The 16,044-nt window shown below is 38.0% G+C and overlaps 1 protein-coding gene across 1 annotated transcript in view; it reads left to right on the plus strand.

Annotated features, from left to right (window-relative positions):
- Positions 1–16,044, plus strand: part of mthfd1b (methylenetetrahydrofolate dehydrogenase (NADP+ dependent) 1b) — an 84,196-nt gene that overhangs the window by 12,646 nt on the left and 55,506 nt on the right. Inside the window, exons 2-8 of the mRNA XM_028821132.2 lie at positions 5,489–5,573; positions 7,746–7,805; positions 8,053–8,106; positions 11,394–11,530; positions 13,463–13,563; positions 13,731–13,867; positions 15,239–15,350. Of these exons, the coding sequence (XP_028676965.1) occupies positions 5,489–5,573; positions 7,746–7,805; positions 8,053–8,106; positions 11,394–11,530; positions 13,463–13,563; positions 13,731–13,867; positions 15,239–15,350 (686 nt within the window). The remainder of the gene's footprint in view (positions 1–5,488; positions 5,574–7,745; positions 7,806–8,052; positions 8,107–11,393; positions 11,531–13,462; positions 13,564–13,730; positions 13,868–15,238; positions 15,351–16,044) is intronic.

A 16,044-nucleotide genomic window follows, 5' to 3' on the forward strand; every position in this document is an offset into this window, starting at 1 on the left:
TTTAAGGCTGAAACAAGGAGACTCTACAAAATATTTAAAGTGTTCAGACTGAATACTTATACAGACAGCATGTTTTCTCTTTCCTTCTTAATATTTTATGTAACATAAAACAAAGTCTCGTTAAAAAATAATTTTGAGTTTCCGTGCTTTGAATTAAAAATTGTATGAGGATGTCAGGCGTCACAGTGGCGCAGTGGGTAGCGCTGCTGCCTTGCAGTTAGGAGACTTGGGTTTGCTTCCCGGGTCCTCCCTGTGTGGAGTTTGCATGTTCTCCCCATGTCTGCGTGGGTTTCCTCCCACAGTCCAAAGACATGCAGGTTAGGTGCATTGGCCATCCTAAATTGTCCATAGTGTGTGTGGGTGTGTGTGTGTGCGCCCTGCCTGGGGTTTGTTTCTTGCCTTGTGCCCTGTTCTGGCTGAGATTGGCTTCAGCATATAGCGGGTTGGATAATGTCTGGATGGATGGATGAGGATGTCAGTCTTCAATATTTGCATGTTTTAGTTTTGTGACTTCAAGCATTCACGTGATTTTATTTGTAAACTCATTTATACTTTTGCATACAGTCCCAACCCTTATGGCTTTGCGCAGTAAAAAAAAAAAAAAAAAAAATCAGAGGTGTAATATGTGCAAGTTTAGGAAGCGGCTAGTATCCTGCTAGGTGCTTCGCCAGTCTTGTTCACCCTTCCATTGTAGAGTCAAGAAACTCCCTGTGCATTTGTTGCATATTTCCATTTGTGTTGCAGTTATGTCCCCAAAGCATAGTCCTTCAGTCTCTAGGCCCGAGCATACAAAGTCAGTGATGTGACTTTGTGAGAAAATAAAGGTGTTAGATAAACCTTGTGCCAGAATATTGGCAGCTGCTGTTGGTGTTAAACAAATCAAACAGCTGGCTAGAGGCATCAAGGTTGATGAATCCATCATTGATTGCAGCCTCAATTCGCCTCTGCTATTCTCCCATACACCAAGATGCTTATTGATCTCAAGCAGCGAACAAAGCAGACGTCCCTGACGGATTATTTGAAGTCGGTGTGTCGCTTCACGTTCTCCAGTGCCATTTGCCAGCCATAAAGGGCAGAGTGTCAGAGGTGATTCAAGACCTTGCCAGTCTCAGTGTCTTCTGACAGCAGCGACCAAAATTTTTTTTTTACTGAAATGTCCACACAAAACATCACAGAATTCTATGGAATGACAGATGAGAAAAAATGTTCTATATTTTATACATTTTATTATGTGTACTGCATTTTATGGGTTATTTCATGGTTACAATGAAAAGTGCATTTTTTTAGAAGTAATGTTTTGATTAAAGAATTCTATGCAAGAAAGTGTATTTTGAGTAATCTGTGGGGAAACATTACAGTTTTTGGGGGTTTGCGGGAACATTAACCTCCTATTTCCCATAAGTCCATTGTATTGACATTCACAACTCTTGTCTCTATTTAAAGCATGTTGTAATGTGTTACATTTTAGCATAAGTTTAACTTCCCATTCTTTTCTCTCTTGCTATGTTCTGAAGTTGCCCATAAGCACTGTGACTTTAAAGTCCCTACACATGTTCTACATCAAGCATGGCAACACAGATGTTACTGTAGCAGCCCACTTCAGCAGCCATGGACACTGTGAGAGACAAGAGTTTTATGGCCAGATATGAGAATTGTTTGCATCTCTCTTACTGACACAGACAACCTGTCTACACACCCACATTGTATTTAAAAACTCATCTGAAACTTCAAAAGACTTTGTTGGACAGTTATCTTATCCAGAGATCTTGACTCAACATTGTTCTTCTCTCTTGCTAAATGAATCTTAGCCTGAAGAGGTCTATTCATTTTTCACATCGAAGATGTCACACTTAAAGGTTTTCCAAACTTGTTATTTGTCATGGTGTGAATATAAGCACAGGGAACCCCAGTTTCTGTATTACATTTTGCCTGAAGAAGGGGCCTCAGTTGCCCGTAAAGCCTTCATAATGTAATCTTTTTAGTTAGCCAATAAAAGGTATCATTTGTGAATTTACCCTTGAGATTAATAAAGTATCTATCTATCTATCTATCTATCTATCTATCTATCTATCTATCTATCTATCTATCTATCTATCTATTTATTATATAGTGCCTTTTATATCTATCTATCTATCTTATATAGTGCCTTTTATATCTATCTATCTATCTATCTTATATAGTGCCTTTTATATCTATCTATCTATCTATTATATAGTGCCTTTCATATCTATTTAATAATAATAATAGTAATAATAATAATACATTTTATTTATATAGCGCTTTTCCCATGCTCAAGGCACTTACAGAATATAATAAAGAATGGCAGGGTATACAGTATATAGCATTGTACAAACCAGATAAATAAATAAAGAAGATTAAGACAGTGAACTGCGGTGGGTTGGCACTCTGCCTGGGATTGGTTCCTGCCTTGTGCCCTGTGTTGGCTGGGATTGGCTCCAGCAGACCCCCGTGACCCTGTGTTCGGATTCAGTGGGTTAGAAAATGAATGGATGGAAGACAGTGAATTCTGAAAAAAATAGACAACATAATTGATGGTGTCTCACATACACATTCAGGTTACGTGAGCATCTTGACAGAGAGATAAACTGAGAGAAGGGTAATAAAGTCAAGTAGAGCTAAAAGCCTTCCTGAACAGATGAGGTTTGAGTTGTTTTTTAAAAAAATTCATGGAGTCAGCTGACCTGATTAATTTCGGTAGGTCATTCCAGAGTCTGGGCGCTATACAGCTGAAGGCCCTGTCACCCATGGAGTGTAAATTAGTGTGGGGCACAACAAGACTGCCAGAATCAGAGGACCTTAGTGGGCGGGCAGGCACATAGTGATGGAGTAGGTCACTGATGTAGTTTGGCGCGAGATTATTTAAGGCTTTGTAGGTTATTAGTAGGATTTTACATTCGATTCTGTAAGACACAGGGAGCCAGTGAAGACAGGGTGTGATGTGCTCGCTGCTGCTGGTCCGTGTAAGTATAGTGCCTTTCATATCTATTTATCTATTATATAGTGCCTTTCATATCTATCTATCTATTTTGCTTGACTTCTTGCTAAAATCATTTAAATTCATTTTCCCCTCATTAAACAAATCAATATGCCAGAATAACAAAGCAGAAACAGGATTTGAGGAATTTTTGCAAATTTGTTAAAAAAAACAAAAAAACAAACTGAAACATGACACTGACACATATGTTTAGATTCTTCACTCAGTACTTCATTGAAGCCCCTTTAGTAGTAATTATGGCGTGGAGTTTTCTTGGGTATGGCACAACAAGCTTCTCCCACCTGCATTTAGGGGATTTTCTGCCATTCTTCTCTGCAGATCTTCTGAAGCCAAACAGCTCCATCTTTATTTCATCAGAATCTCATTTCTCATACTCTGAGAGTCCTCTGGGTTAATTTTTGGCAAACTCTAAGTGTTTTTTAACGTGTTGCCTGGCCACTTTGCCATAAAGCCCAGAATAGTGGGGTGTTGCAGTGGTGGTTGTCCTTCTTGAAGTTTCGTCCATCTTTACACAAGTTCACTATAGCTCAGGTTCTTGGTCTTCTCTCTTACCAAGACCCTTTTTACCCTAGTTGTTCAGTTTGGCAGGGCAGCCAGCTCTAGGAACAGTCATGACCGTTCCAGACTTATTCCATTTAAGACTTATCAAGCCCACTATGCTCTTGGGAACCATTTAATGCTGCTGGAAAGTTTTTGTAGCCTTCCTCAGATCTGTACCTTGATGTAATCCTGCCTCTAATTACTGCAGGCAGCTCCTTTGACCTCATAGCATGATTTTTGCTCTGATACATCATTGTCCACTGTGGGACCTTCTATAGACTGGTGTACAGTATGCTGTTCCTAATCAAGTGCAATCAGTGGTATTTACCACAGGTGGAGTCGAAACAAGATGTAGAAACATCTCATCAGTGATTAATAGAAGGGGATGCCCCTGAGCCAGATTTCAAGTATCATAGCAAAAGGTCTCAATACTTGTGGCAATGTGATAGTTCAGCTTTTTTCTTTTTAAGAAATGTGTACAAATCCTAAAATTCTGTTTTTATGTAGTCATTCTGGAGTGTTGAGTGATGTTTGATGAAGGAAAAAAATAATTTAAACAATTTGCACATGAGGCTGCAACATATTAAAATGTGAAGGGGCCTAAATATTTGCTCAAGACACCATGCATACTTTTCCACACTCACATTAGGTTCTAGAAGAAAAATATTGTGAAGGTGCATAATTAGAAAGAGATGACCCTGTCAGCTTGCATTCCATTGATTTACATCTTATTTTCATTCTTGGTATAAGAACTGCTTTGTCATATTTCACTTTGGATTTTTAGGAGTATTCCAGAATATTAATATCAAATAATTAACTATCAACTATAAAATGCTTTGTGGTAGAAACACACAGCCTAAAAATCAATAAAACCAAATCCTTTATAGTCATTGCACAGAGAAGCAGACCCAGATCAGGTACAATATGATCTCATTCCTGTTTTCCGTGTTAAAGGCAGTTTTGTATGAGGCTCCTCACATTACCCTAAATGTCTGCTAGGATACTTCGTAGAAACTACACTTTACTTACAAGCAAAAAATAAAAAATCTAGAGGCATTTATACGAAGGTCTTTTGCCTTTTGAAATGTGTAAATGTACAGAAACTACAAATTTTAAAATTTTTCTTTACTAATTTCTGCTAGTTGTTTTTTTCCCCACAGGCTGTTGGCAGTTGTGTTAATGTGGTAGAACCGAAAGCTTTGTTCTTACTAGAGTCTGAACTTTCCCTTATAATTCTAAAAAGGGCATGTAACTTTTCATAAAAATGTAACTACTAGGTTATTAGATGTGATTCATAAGCTATAATGCCTTCTAAGAAATTCTAGAATATCTAAAATCATTTTTAATGCTAACCAGCACAATCATTTTAGTTGATGCTAAAGCAATTGAAACCCTTTTTATGCATGTACTATTGGTTATATTTTAACTAAAGACTGTATTCTTAGGCCTGCCGGCTGACCTTGAGAGGCTCAGCCTGACCCGATGAATTTGTTGGCAGATTGTGGGAAGAAAAAAGTATGGCTGTTCCAAGCTGAGATAAGCACAGTGCCCCTGGTCTAAGATATCTGGTAAACACAACATTTGCAGCTGGTGGCCCTGGAGAATGCCCCTGCTTTGTACTCCGAGGTGCCAGCATGTTACTTAGTACAACCCGTTTTGTTTTCAGTGTTCCAGCAAGTGCATGCTTTTTGTAAAAGCGTGGGAATATTCAGACCAAACTCTTTCTCTGGGCTTGTTGGTCATGGTTTTCAGGGAGGCTTTGAGGCTGAGCTGCCTACTCAGTGGCTTGGGAGGAAGAAGACTGTTTGCCCTCCTTGTTCCGGGGTCTTCAATCTCCCAGTAAGAATGCCCCAGTAATGCTTTGTATTTTTCATCTGTACTGGACTGGTAGCAGCCAAAGAAATGACACCTCTGTTTCTGGTTTTCCTCTAGCCAAATTCGTGAGAGACTAAAAGAGGAAGTCACCAAAATAAAAGCTGAAATGCCAGGTTTTGGACCAGGCCTTGCCATCTTACAGGTATGTGTTTCTTACATAGTGTAGTGTTTAATGTGTTTATTTCCTACAATATGCAGATTTAAAAAATTGTAGTTATCTTCAAATCAAGCATTTTTTTATAGTAAGGTCTGGACAGCAGATGGACTAACTGCATACCAATTGGACTTAATTGTTAAACTGATAAAAGAACACAAAAATAGTGAACGAATTAATGTATACAGTATTTTTGTCTACCTCAAAGTCAAGACATTATTTTACAGTTTTGCCCTACACGTCCTTAGAATTTATTAGTACTGTATGACATTACTGAAAGGAAAAAAAAATAAAGCATTCATTTGAACAGAATTTATGTCCAAGCTCAAACTACAGCTTTCCAAACCTTTTTGACATCCATTTGAGATATAACAGGAATTGTGAAGAATAAGGACTAATGCCTGCAAAACAAAGCATGTTTGTAATAATGCAGAGTGAGCATATCCCAGCTGTATAAAGAGTGTAATTAGTTTCATAAACACTCCACTATGAATTTATGGTTATGATCAGACTCTTTAAATTGTGCTGTACTGATGTGTGTATATAATTATACTTTATTAACCCTTGCTCAAAAAGACCACTATTACTTATCAGAATGCAGTTTATGTCAATGGAACTTAAAAATACTGAAACTTAGACTAATTGCTACCGTATTTTCTTAGTTGACAAACAATAAGTGTTATGGTACTAAACGTAACCCAGCATGCAATTATAACACATTTTTTATGTAGCCAACTGGGGGGGGTTTGGGGGGCAAGCACCCCGGCGCCTTTGGTGCCTTAACCCCAGTTGCGGCCAGAATATTAGTAAAACCTGTAAATCTACAAAAGAAAAATTATTATTTATCAGAGTAAAAATCACAAAATTCTATACATATGTAAAAGAAAAATGAGTTATTATTTAACGGAGTAAAAATCATGAAATACTAATAAAATGTTTACTTTCTTACCAATTGCAGTATTCCTGTTAAACTGAGGTCCACTATGCTCGATGAGTATTTATAAGAGACTAAATAAATGATCTATTCATTTTAACTGACATTCTTATAGATAAAAAACGTTTTTTTAAAAATAATAGGAAAAATCACATGAAAACTTAAGTGGTATGCAATGGGTCATCGTAACTCGACCTTCAGCTAACCAAATACAAACATTGGTGTTATGAATAGATCATTTTTTTTACTAGTTTGTTCCTGTGAAGGAAAGTTTACTCGATCAAAAATAAAAACCACGACTTTCTTGATATTAAAATCCACGACTTTCTTGATATTTTGGTTTATAATGTAAAAATGGAATAAGAATCTGAAAATCTAACAACGTCACATTAAAGTTTGATAAATTCTGAAAAGAATGATACCAAACATATATAGGCAGGTTTTAAAATAAGCCCGATTTAAAGCGTGACAAAAAACGTCACATAAAATCGTTGCATTTTTAGGCTTAGGATTTTATACAGTATATGTAAAGTAGATTTCATACATGAATGTAACTCAAACTGCATTACTAATGGTAAAAGAAAAATTAAGGTTTGTGTGTGGATGTGTGTGTGTGCTGGTGCCCTGCCCGGGGATTTGTTCCTGCCTTGCGCCCTGTGCTGGCTGGGTTTGGCTCCAGTGGACCCCCCGTGACCCTGTGTTAGGATATAGCGGGTTGGACAATGACTGACTGACTGACTAATTATCTTCTTCTTCTTCTTCTTCTTTTGGCTGCTCCCATTAGGGGTTGCCACAGCGGATCATCTGAAATATGATAGATCAAAAGAGCCTTGGCCCTCTGGAGCCTTGGTTTAGGGTTGTGTATGTTGGTTCTGAGGGAGCCAGCCAGTCAATGTATTATGTCATGATGTAGTATTCCAGACTGCTCTGTTGCTCATTTCTGATTACAATCTAAATAAAATAAAGTGCTCTTGCAGCAATCTTTGCTTTGACTTGAGCTTTCTTGAATTTCTCAGCAATTTACTAACACTTTTTTTCCTATATGATGATTCTGACTCATAGGTTTTGTGTTTGATTCTTCTCTTTCTTATGGCTGAGAATAGATATACAGATATAGCTTCATATTATCACTGTAACTGCTCCTGCATATTTGAAAATTGGCCATTATACTCGCCATATAGGGTCAGTAATTACCAAATATTAAAAAAATATATTTTTTGTTGCAGGTTGGAAATCGGGATGACTCTAATCTTTATATCAGTATGAAGCTAAAAGCTGCAGCTGAGGTGAGGAGTGACACAGGAGCTCATCAAATTCGATCTGATAAAGAGAAAACTATTCCTTCAGCCTCTACCTTGAAACTTCAAACTTTTTATTTCTGCTAAGTCCTTCATAGAAGAATTATTTTAGATAAAAAAGGCAGAAGAAGCTGCAAACCTAGTTATACCGTATATAAAAGTAGTGCTGGTGGTACATTTTTCTATAACGAATGACGAATGTGTTTTAATAGTTTTAATCCACTTGTTTACTTAGATTGGAATCCATGCCATCCATGTGAGGCTGCCAAAGAGTGCAACGGAAGATGAAGTAAGCAAACCATACCTCTCGTTTCACATCATTCTCCTAAAATAAAGTCATTTTTTTCTATTATTGCTTGTTTAGTTTAAGATAACAATTAATTGGTCTGGGCAACTACTTTCTCCAAGAGAATAAATACAGCTGCCTAAAAATTGAATGTAAGTTACTGATGTTTAGGGCCCACGATTTACCGCGGCACGAATTCGTAAAATTCCGCGGCATGTTTTTTTAAATTCCACATGCAGTACCAGAACTCCATAAAACTAATTCGGAACCCAAGCAAAATAAATGCAATTTTTCTTATTCTTAATCCTTAATAATAATCAATCATAATGCGTAATACTAATCAAATAGGTATATCAAAGCGTTCACATCCGCACATTTTAATCCACAGATTTGCTTTAGGCAAACGATGCTGAAACATAATATTATTCTCAACAAACTATCAAATAATGTTTCTAAAGTTATTGTTTATTTATTGTTGACGAAAACGGCACTGTAAGCTCGTAGGTTTTCTTGTGACAGAGAACATCGTAGTGGTGACAACACCGATCCATATTTTGAGAACGAACGTTCCACATCAACAGACGAGATCGGCAACGCAATGTAAACTTTAGCAAGAGCTGCTAAGCGAGGCAGTCTGTCCTCTAAGGCACACCAAAAAGCAGTGATATCAGCTGGAATTACTTCACGAGATACTATGTCCAGATAAGCTTGCCATTCATCTGCTGCAGCCATCATTGTTGGCACTGATTGTGCATGATCAGCAAAATTCTTCGATAAGAGTGGTAGCTGTCGTGGATCAAATATTCTCACAGATCTGAATAGGTCTATTGCCGGCTGTTTGGTTCCCACAAAATATTCTTCAAGTTTAGCAGCAGCATTGTGCTTTGCATCTTCACAGCTGCTGGTTGCAATTGGAAATCCGGACGATTTCAGGCAAGACAGTAAATCAGTCTCTTTGTTGTAGACATCGACAGCCATGAATGATTGTGCCTCAAAAGAAGTCGGAGTGTTCATAATTGGCTGGCAGTGAACAGATACAAATTCAAGTTCAGCTCTCAGCTCGTTAAGTTTATCACTAATGAGATGATGCAGTAGGCTAAAGAAAGAACTTAAAGAAGTAATCAAAACTAATCATACTAATATCAATATGCCTCAAATGGTGAGATTTCATTCAGATTTGGTATTTTCCGCGGCAGTTAGGTTAATTCCGCGGTGTGGCATTTTACCGCTGCAAAACCCTAAATTCCGCGGTGTGGCATTAAATTCCGCGGGCTGCGGTAAATTGTGGGCCCTACTGATCTTCCTCTGCTTCCATAGAGCTATAAATTGTTTTTTCCTATGAGGAGGAGGATTGTTGATTTATTTTTACTAAGGTATAAACACATTCAGTTGTTCTTTATGGACAGAGATTATCGTTTTATTTTTATTATGGTATAAAGTTGTGTAAGAAGTCCACTGATGAAATTCTGGAAGGTGCCCAGCACTCTGACTTCTAAAGCAATTTTCCTTTCCAGTATCTGTTGGTTGCTTTTTGACCAGATCCATTTGTGAACAGATTACAGAATTTTGCTGTACTGTACATGTGTTTATTAACTTAAACTTGAACTTGGTATTCAAGCTTGTATACAAGCTGTGTACTACATGAAATTACACTCAGTCACTAAAAGCAGAACCTGAACCACAGGTGGAAAAAAGAAATGACATGAGGATATGAAGAATCTTTATTGAGATATTGGAAGGAAAGTGCGCAAGCGGAACAGTGTGGAGCCGATACATGTGGGTGAGGAGAAACTACCTAAAGGTAGTTTGGACATGTGTGTGTTAAAATGCAGAGTGTAAAGAAGTATGCTGTGACAGAGGTGTTGGTGACGAGGACAGAATGGGGGCCAATAGACTTAGTGCACTAAATAAATGGAATGAAAATTAAACATTTGGGCGATAAAAAGGTAACTGTGTAACCTGTTTAAACTCAGTATTGTTGGCATATCCAGTTGTGATATGACAATACTATGATTTCTTTGTTATTAAATAAAATGAGCATTTTGAGGTGCCCAAAAGCTTTTTGTTGCCCTTTGGCAACAATTTTATTTCATTTGACTGAAATTGCACGGTTTGGTATAGCTAAAAACTGACAGTTGTCTAGATTGTTGTGTATAAATGCAAAGAATGTGTTGTACATTTTTTTCACTAATTCAAACAATTTCTGCAAAATCTTGAACCCCAAAATACAACATTGAACATCTACTTAAATTTATTTTGCTACTGCAGAGATACTTTTCAGTTAACTTGCATGTATCTAATGTTTATTTGTTATTTCTCAATCTGCAGGTCCATAGTTACATATCTTATTCTGACACTGTGTTTTCTTATTTTATAAGTAAGCCCGTGATTTGCTAGCGAATCGGAAATCCAAGAATGGCAATCAGTTTCTGTTCTGTCCGATATCTGGATGGATGACATATCATGGAGGGTGGGTGCGTCTGGGGAAATGGCATTTAATTACATAAGCATATCTGTACTAAAGCGGTTTCGTTTTGTGGAGACGTGTTTCCGTTGCCTTTGCTGACACCGACTGCTGGCAGAGTGGAGCACAGCAAGTTTAGTGTACAGGTTGTGGTGTTCGTGTGCCAGCCACTGAGTCTGGCAAGCCGCTGTGTTAGAGTCGGTGACTGGTATGTGATCTATATTACTGGCACAGTGGATTAGAGCAAGTCTAGCGCTTACAGGTTGTGTTGTTCGGGCGCCACCTACTGACTCTGGGAAGCCGACTCTGGGAGGCCGCTGCATTTGACTGTGGGTTGTGGTGTTTGGGCGCCACCTACTGACTTCTGGGAAGCCACTGCGTTTGACTCTGGGGCGCTGTGGGCACTGCACATGCGTGTCGGTGCCTCCGTGCATAAATTAAAACTGTGGATTAGTAATTTAGATATATAAACTATGATAGTTACACATATATATTTTAATCTCTGTATGCCTAAATGGTTGTTTATTTTTTGATATTGGAGAAGGACAGGTGCATTTTTTTATTTTCCGCAAAGAGACAAATTGTTGGCTCCTTTAAAATTCTTTAGAGTTTTAAAGCTGAGCTTCAGTATAAAATGTATCTGTATCTTCAGCATTCTAAGGATTTTCCGACCTACTTTTTATTGAATCATATTTTAATAAAAGCGTTGCCTGGTGGCAGTTTAATGAAGATCTGCCTTTGCCAAGGTATTATGTCAGTGTTTCTTTTTAGCGAATCGCACTACCTCTATAATTATCATAGTTTGACTCTTTTATTCATTTCTTAGGTCTTAAGAAACATTGTACAAATTAATGAGGATCCATCTATCCATGGTCTAATTGTACAACTTCCACTGGATTCTGTTAACCCAATCAATACTGAGAAAGTCACTAATGCTGTTTCACCTGAGAAGGATGTGGATGGGTAAGGTTGCGTTATTAATCACTTACCATGATTATTTTTTTCAGCTTTTTGAGTGTTCCTTGCTGAATCCAGTGCAGTCATTAAGGTGCAGCATGCAGTCTCAAAAGGAAATGTGAAAATTGAGTGCGCAGACATTTGAGGCAATTTTGGCATTCAGATATTGTTATATCATATTTGATAAAATTCAAGTCAGGAGACACTTTCTTTGATAGTAGACAGCTAGTTCTAGAGCTGTTGTTTCCCACTTTACATTTTCTATTTAAAAGAACTACAGGGAGAACATGCAAACTCTGCATGGTGACAGGACAACCTGGTTATGTGGAGTTTTGATGCAGTACCACTACCATCTGCATTACTGTGCTGCCCCAAAGAAAAGGCTACTGTATATTTCCGAAATGTCTCAAATATTTAACATTTAATTATTTATCAAATATTTTTCAACATCTTGTCAATATACTGTCAACAATTTCCATTATAATATTTTACAGGAGTAAATAAAAAAATCCATCCATTTTCTAATTAAACCCCAAGTTCAGGCCTGGGCAGACTAGAGCACACATAGTATAGTCAAATTGTAATTTGTAATAAAAAAAAAAGTAAAATCTTTACAGCAAGGTATTCTTGTTTAATTATTTTAAGTTTCAGGGTTTACATTATTAGATCTTTTATTGTAGCTAATTCACAAATTTGACATTTTTCTTATGTTTTAAAATGAATGTTTTGTTATCTCTTTTTGTCTGACTATAGCAGTTATAATCTGCTATGATGACAGTACAATGGAGATATCATCTACAATTAGATGATATCATCTAATATATCATTATGATTATTCATTAAACCATCAATTTTCTATATCCACTTTATCTAGATATCTGCAAGTGAGGTTCAAGAGCTTATACTGCTGCTTCCTCAGAAGTATTTAGTCTTAGGAATATTTTAGCCTGTTTCTGTAGGTGTTTTAACATATTGTTACTTTAATAATAAATGTTTCTTTTTTTGTAAATATGACCTGAATATTTTTTGTTTATTATTTATATATATTAATTTGTTTATTAATTGTTTCAATTCAGTACATTTCTGCAGGTCAGATTGATTTAATTTGCAAAATCTTATCTTTTTAAAGGATTACTAAAATATAAAAGTAACCTCCATTTTTAAAAAGCATCTACAAATTACTATACCGGGCGGCACGGTGGCGCAGTGGGTAGCGCTGCTGCCTCGCAGTTGGGTGATCTGGGGACCTGGGTTCGATTCCCGGGTCCTCCCTGCGTGGAGTTTGCATGTTCTCCCCGTGTCTGCGTGGGTTTCCTCCGGGCGCTCCGGTTTCCTCCCACATTCCAAAGACATGCTGGTTAGGTGGATTGGCGATTCTAAATTGGCCCTAGTGTGTGCTCGGTGTGTGGGTGTGTTTGTGTGTGTCCTGTGGTGGGTTGGCACCCTGCCCGGGATTGTTTCCTGCCTTGTGCCCTGTGTTGGCTGGGATTGGCTCCAGCAGACCCCCGTGACCCTGTGTTCGGATTCAGCGGGTTGGAAAATGGATGGATGGATGGAAATTACTATACCAAAAAACTTTCATTATCAAATAACATTTCGATTTACAGAGAGATCCCAGTAAGTACTGTATGTCTTCAATTAAGAGTTACAAGAAGGAGGTGGTAGCCTTTTTACTAATGGTGTTTTTCTCAATCTGGCAACCTTTTTCATTAAAATGACTGGAGACTATCCTTCACCAGAAGATCAGCCTCAATACTGTGTGTTGACGATTTCTGAAATTAGAGCATGTTGTAAATTAAGCAAACAGAAGGTTTGTTTCATTATTTTAGATTTTTGTGTGAATTAAACACTGTTTTTATTTTTGTATATTGCTCGCTCTGTGGTCAATTTTCCTCGCCCCTGAAATAATGGCTTTGTTTAATTGGTCTTCATTTCTAGACTCACAAGTATCAATGCGGGTAAGCTCGCTCGTGGTGATCTGGGAGACTGCTTTGTGCCGTGTACACCTAAAGGATGCTTGGAACTCATTCGTCAGACAGGTCTGTCTCCACTTTTGTTTTTATTAATATTACAGCTGTGTTTGTTTGAAAGTGAACTTTTATTTATTTGCAGATTTTGTTTCCCTTTTGATGAAGTGTTGTTTTTTTAACAAGCTTGGTGTACTTTATTATCATGTTCAACTTTTTATGTATTTAACTCATCAAAGGTGTTTCTGTGGTTGGGAAGACAGCGGTGGTTATCGGGCGCAGCAAAATTGTGGGGGCGCCAATGCACGACCTTTTGCTGTGGAATCATGCAACTGTTACAACATGTCATTCCAAGACTGCTGACTTGGCTGGGGAGGTAACAGAAATCTGGATTGCTTTCAAAGTTGTCATTTAGATTTACTCGTTTTTATGTTTTAGTCTTAAGGGTGTGTTGCCAAGGGTGAGTGATTGACACCTTAGGGCTCGTTTATACTTCACGCTCAGAACGTGTACGTGCACGCATCATGGCTGCCATGTGTTCCCAGCGTTCATTTGACGCGTCCTCTGAGCAGGTCCTCAGAAATTAACGCAATGCGTGCACGAGTTACAGTACCAGCAAAAAGTCGGGTGGTGCAGTGTGATAGAAGTCAGAACGTGACGTCAGAGTCTCTGTTTACTATCTACATGTGACAGAAAGCCGCCATGTGGATCGTAGTAGGTTCGATGTTCGCGCTTTGATGTTTGATGAATGGTTCGATGTGGTGAAGCAAAAGTAGTGCTTTTATATTCAAGCATCGCATATTCCCGATCGTAATGACACGATACATTTTAAAAGTCTCACATACCATCTTTTGTGCTGTCTTTTTTTCTGGGGCTTCCTCCTGACCTGACAGCAGCAATCGCCACACAGAACAAATTAAATGTATGATATTCCAACTCTCTGCACATTTAGAATCCTAAGATTTATACTTGATATCACTTTCATGATGAAATGCATTAAAGTATGTATGTTACATTTTACAGATAAATTGCTAATTTCGTTTAAATAATGAACACTGTTAATAATTACACACATGGGGTGTGACACGGTGGCGGAGCGTTATCACTGTTGTCTCGCAGGGAGTGGCGTCTTTGGTATTCTCTGCCTGGAGTTTATATGTTTTCCTGCTGGGTTTCTACAGTATGCTCCGGTTTCCTCCCAAAGATATGCAGATTTGGTGACACTAAAATGACGCTAGTGTGTGTGTGTGTGTGTGTGTGTGTGCTTGTATTCACCTTGCGATGGATTTAATCATTAAACATCCTTTTCAGAGATATTACGGTAAGGTGTCATCGGATTTTAATGGATGTTCCAGGCAATTCACAACACAGTGAAGCCGAACCTATTTCCACCGTGATAATATCTTGCACTGCCACCTGGTGGATTCCTTCAGATTTACGAAAAGTACGTGTGCAAGTTTAAACAGTAAAACGCTTGCGTAGCAGGAGTGTCCGCTGGAGCATGCGTCGCGTCACATTGCATGAAGTATAAACCCGGCCTAAGTCAGCCCTTCTGCCTCACAGCTCAAGAGACTTGGGTTTGGCTGTCAAGTCTGATCACTGTCTCTACTGAGCTGCAGAGTGGCCAAGACAGGGTCACAGAGAGCCAGAACCTATAATGGTAAAGCAAGGTGGTACAATGTATTTTATGCTGTCACCAAATATTTTTAGTAAAATAAGCAACTTTGTGGTGCCCTTTGATTTACAGGTTTCCAAGGCTGATATTTTAGTGGTTGGAGCAGGCAAACCCGAAATGGTGAAAGGAAGCTGGATTAAGCAGGGTGCAGTTGTTATTGACTGTGGCATTAATCACGTGCCAGGTAGGCAGCTGGAGATGACTGACAGCTAAGAACAATTGTGATATACAGTTAGGTCCATAAATATTTGGACAGAGACAACTTTTTTCTAATTTTAGTTCTGTACATTACCACAATGAATTTTAAATGAAACAACTCCGATGCAGTTGAAGTGCAGACTTTCAGCTTTAATTCAGTGGGGTGAACAAAACGATTGCATAAAAATGGGAGGCAACTAAAGCATTTTTTGAACACAATATTTATGGACCTAACTGTATTGTATGCATTGTGACTGGGTTTAAGTATCCTGAATAAATATATAAGTAAAATGCTTTAATGTAATAATTTAAAGTCAATTGTTGTTGTATGTGTTTTCTATTATCTATTTAGATTGTACAGAAGGTGTGCACTAACACATGGTTTACACTTTTCTTCCTTTGACATTGTTTTTTTTTTTTTGTTCCTTTTGACTTGCATAGTTTATTTTATTGGCTGCAGTGTGAGTGCTGTTGGTGGCCAGCTTGTTAAAAGGCCATTGGAACTGTATGTCCCTCTCACCATCCAGAGGCAAATACTGGAGGCGATTCAGGTGCACAGATTCATCAGAATAAACGACTACAGCAAAAAATCCTTGCAAGTCCTTCAAAAGTTTACATACTATAAAAAATAATTAAACCAGCTATTACATTGAAAATACCTTTCAACCTTTCAAATAGTT

This window comes from Erpetoichthys calabaricus, chromosome 16 (assembly GCF_900747795.2).
Source record: "Erpetoichthys calabaricus chromosome 16, fErpCal1.3, whole genome shotgun sequence".
In the NCBI taxonomy this organism is placed as follows: Eukaryota; Metazoa; Chordata; class Cladistia; order Polypteriformes; family Polypteridae; genus Erpetoichthys; species Erpetoichthys calabaricus.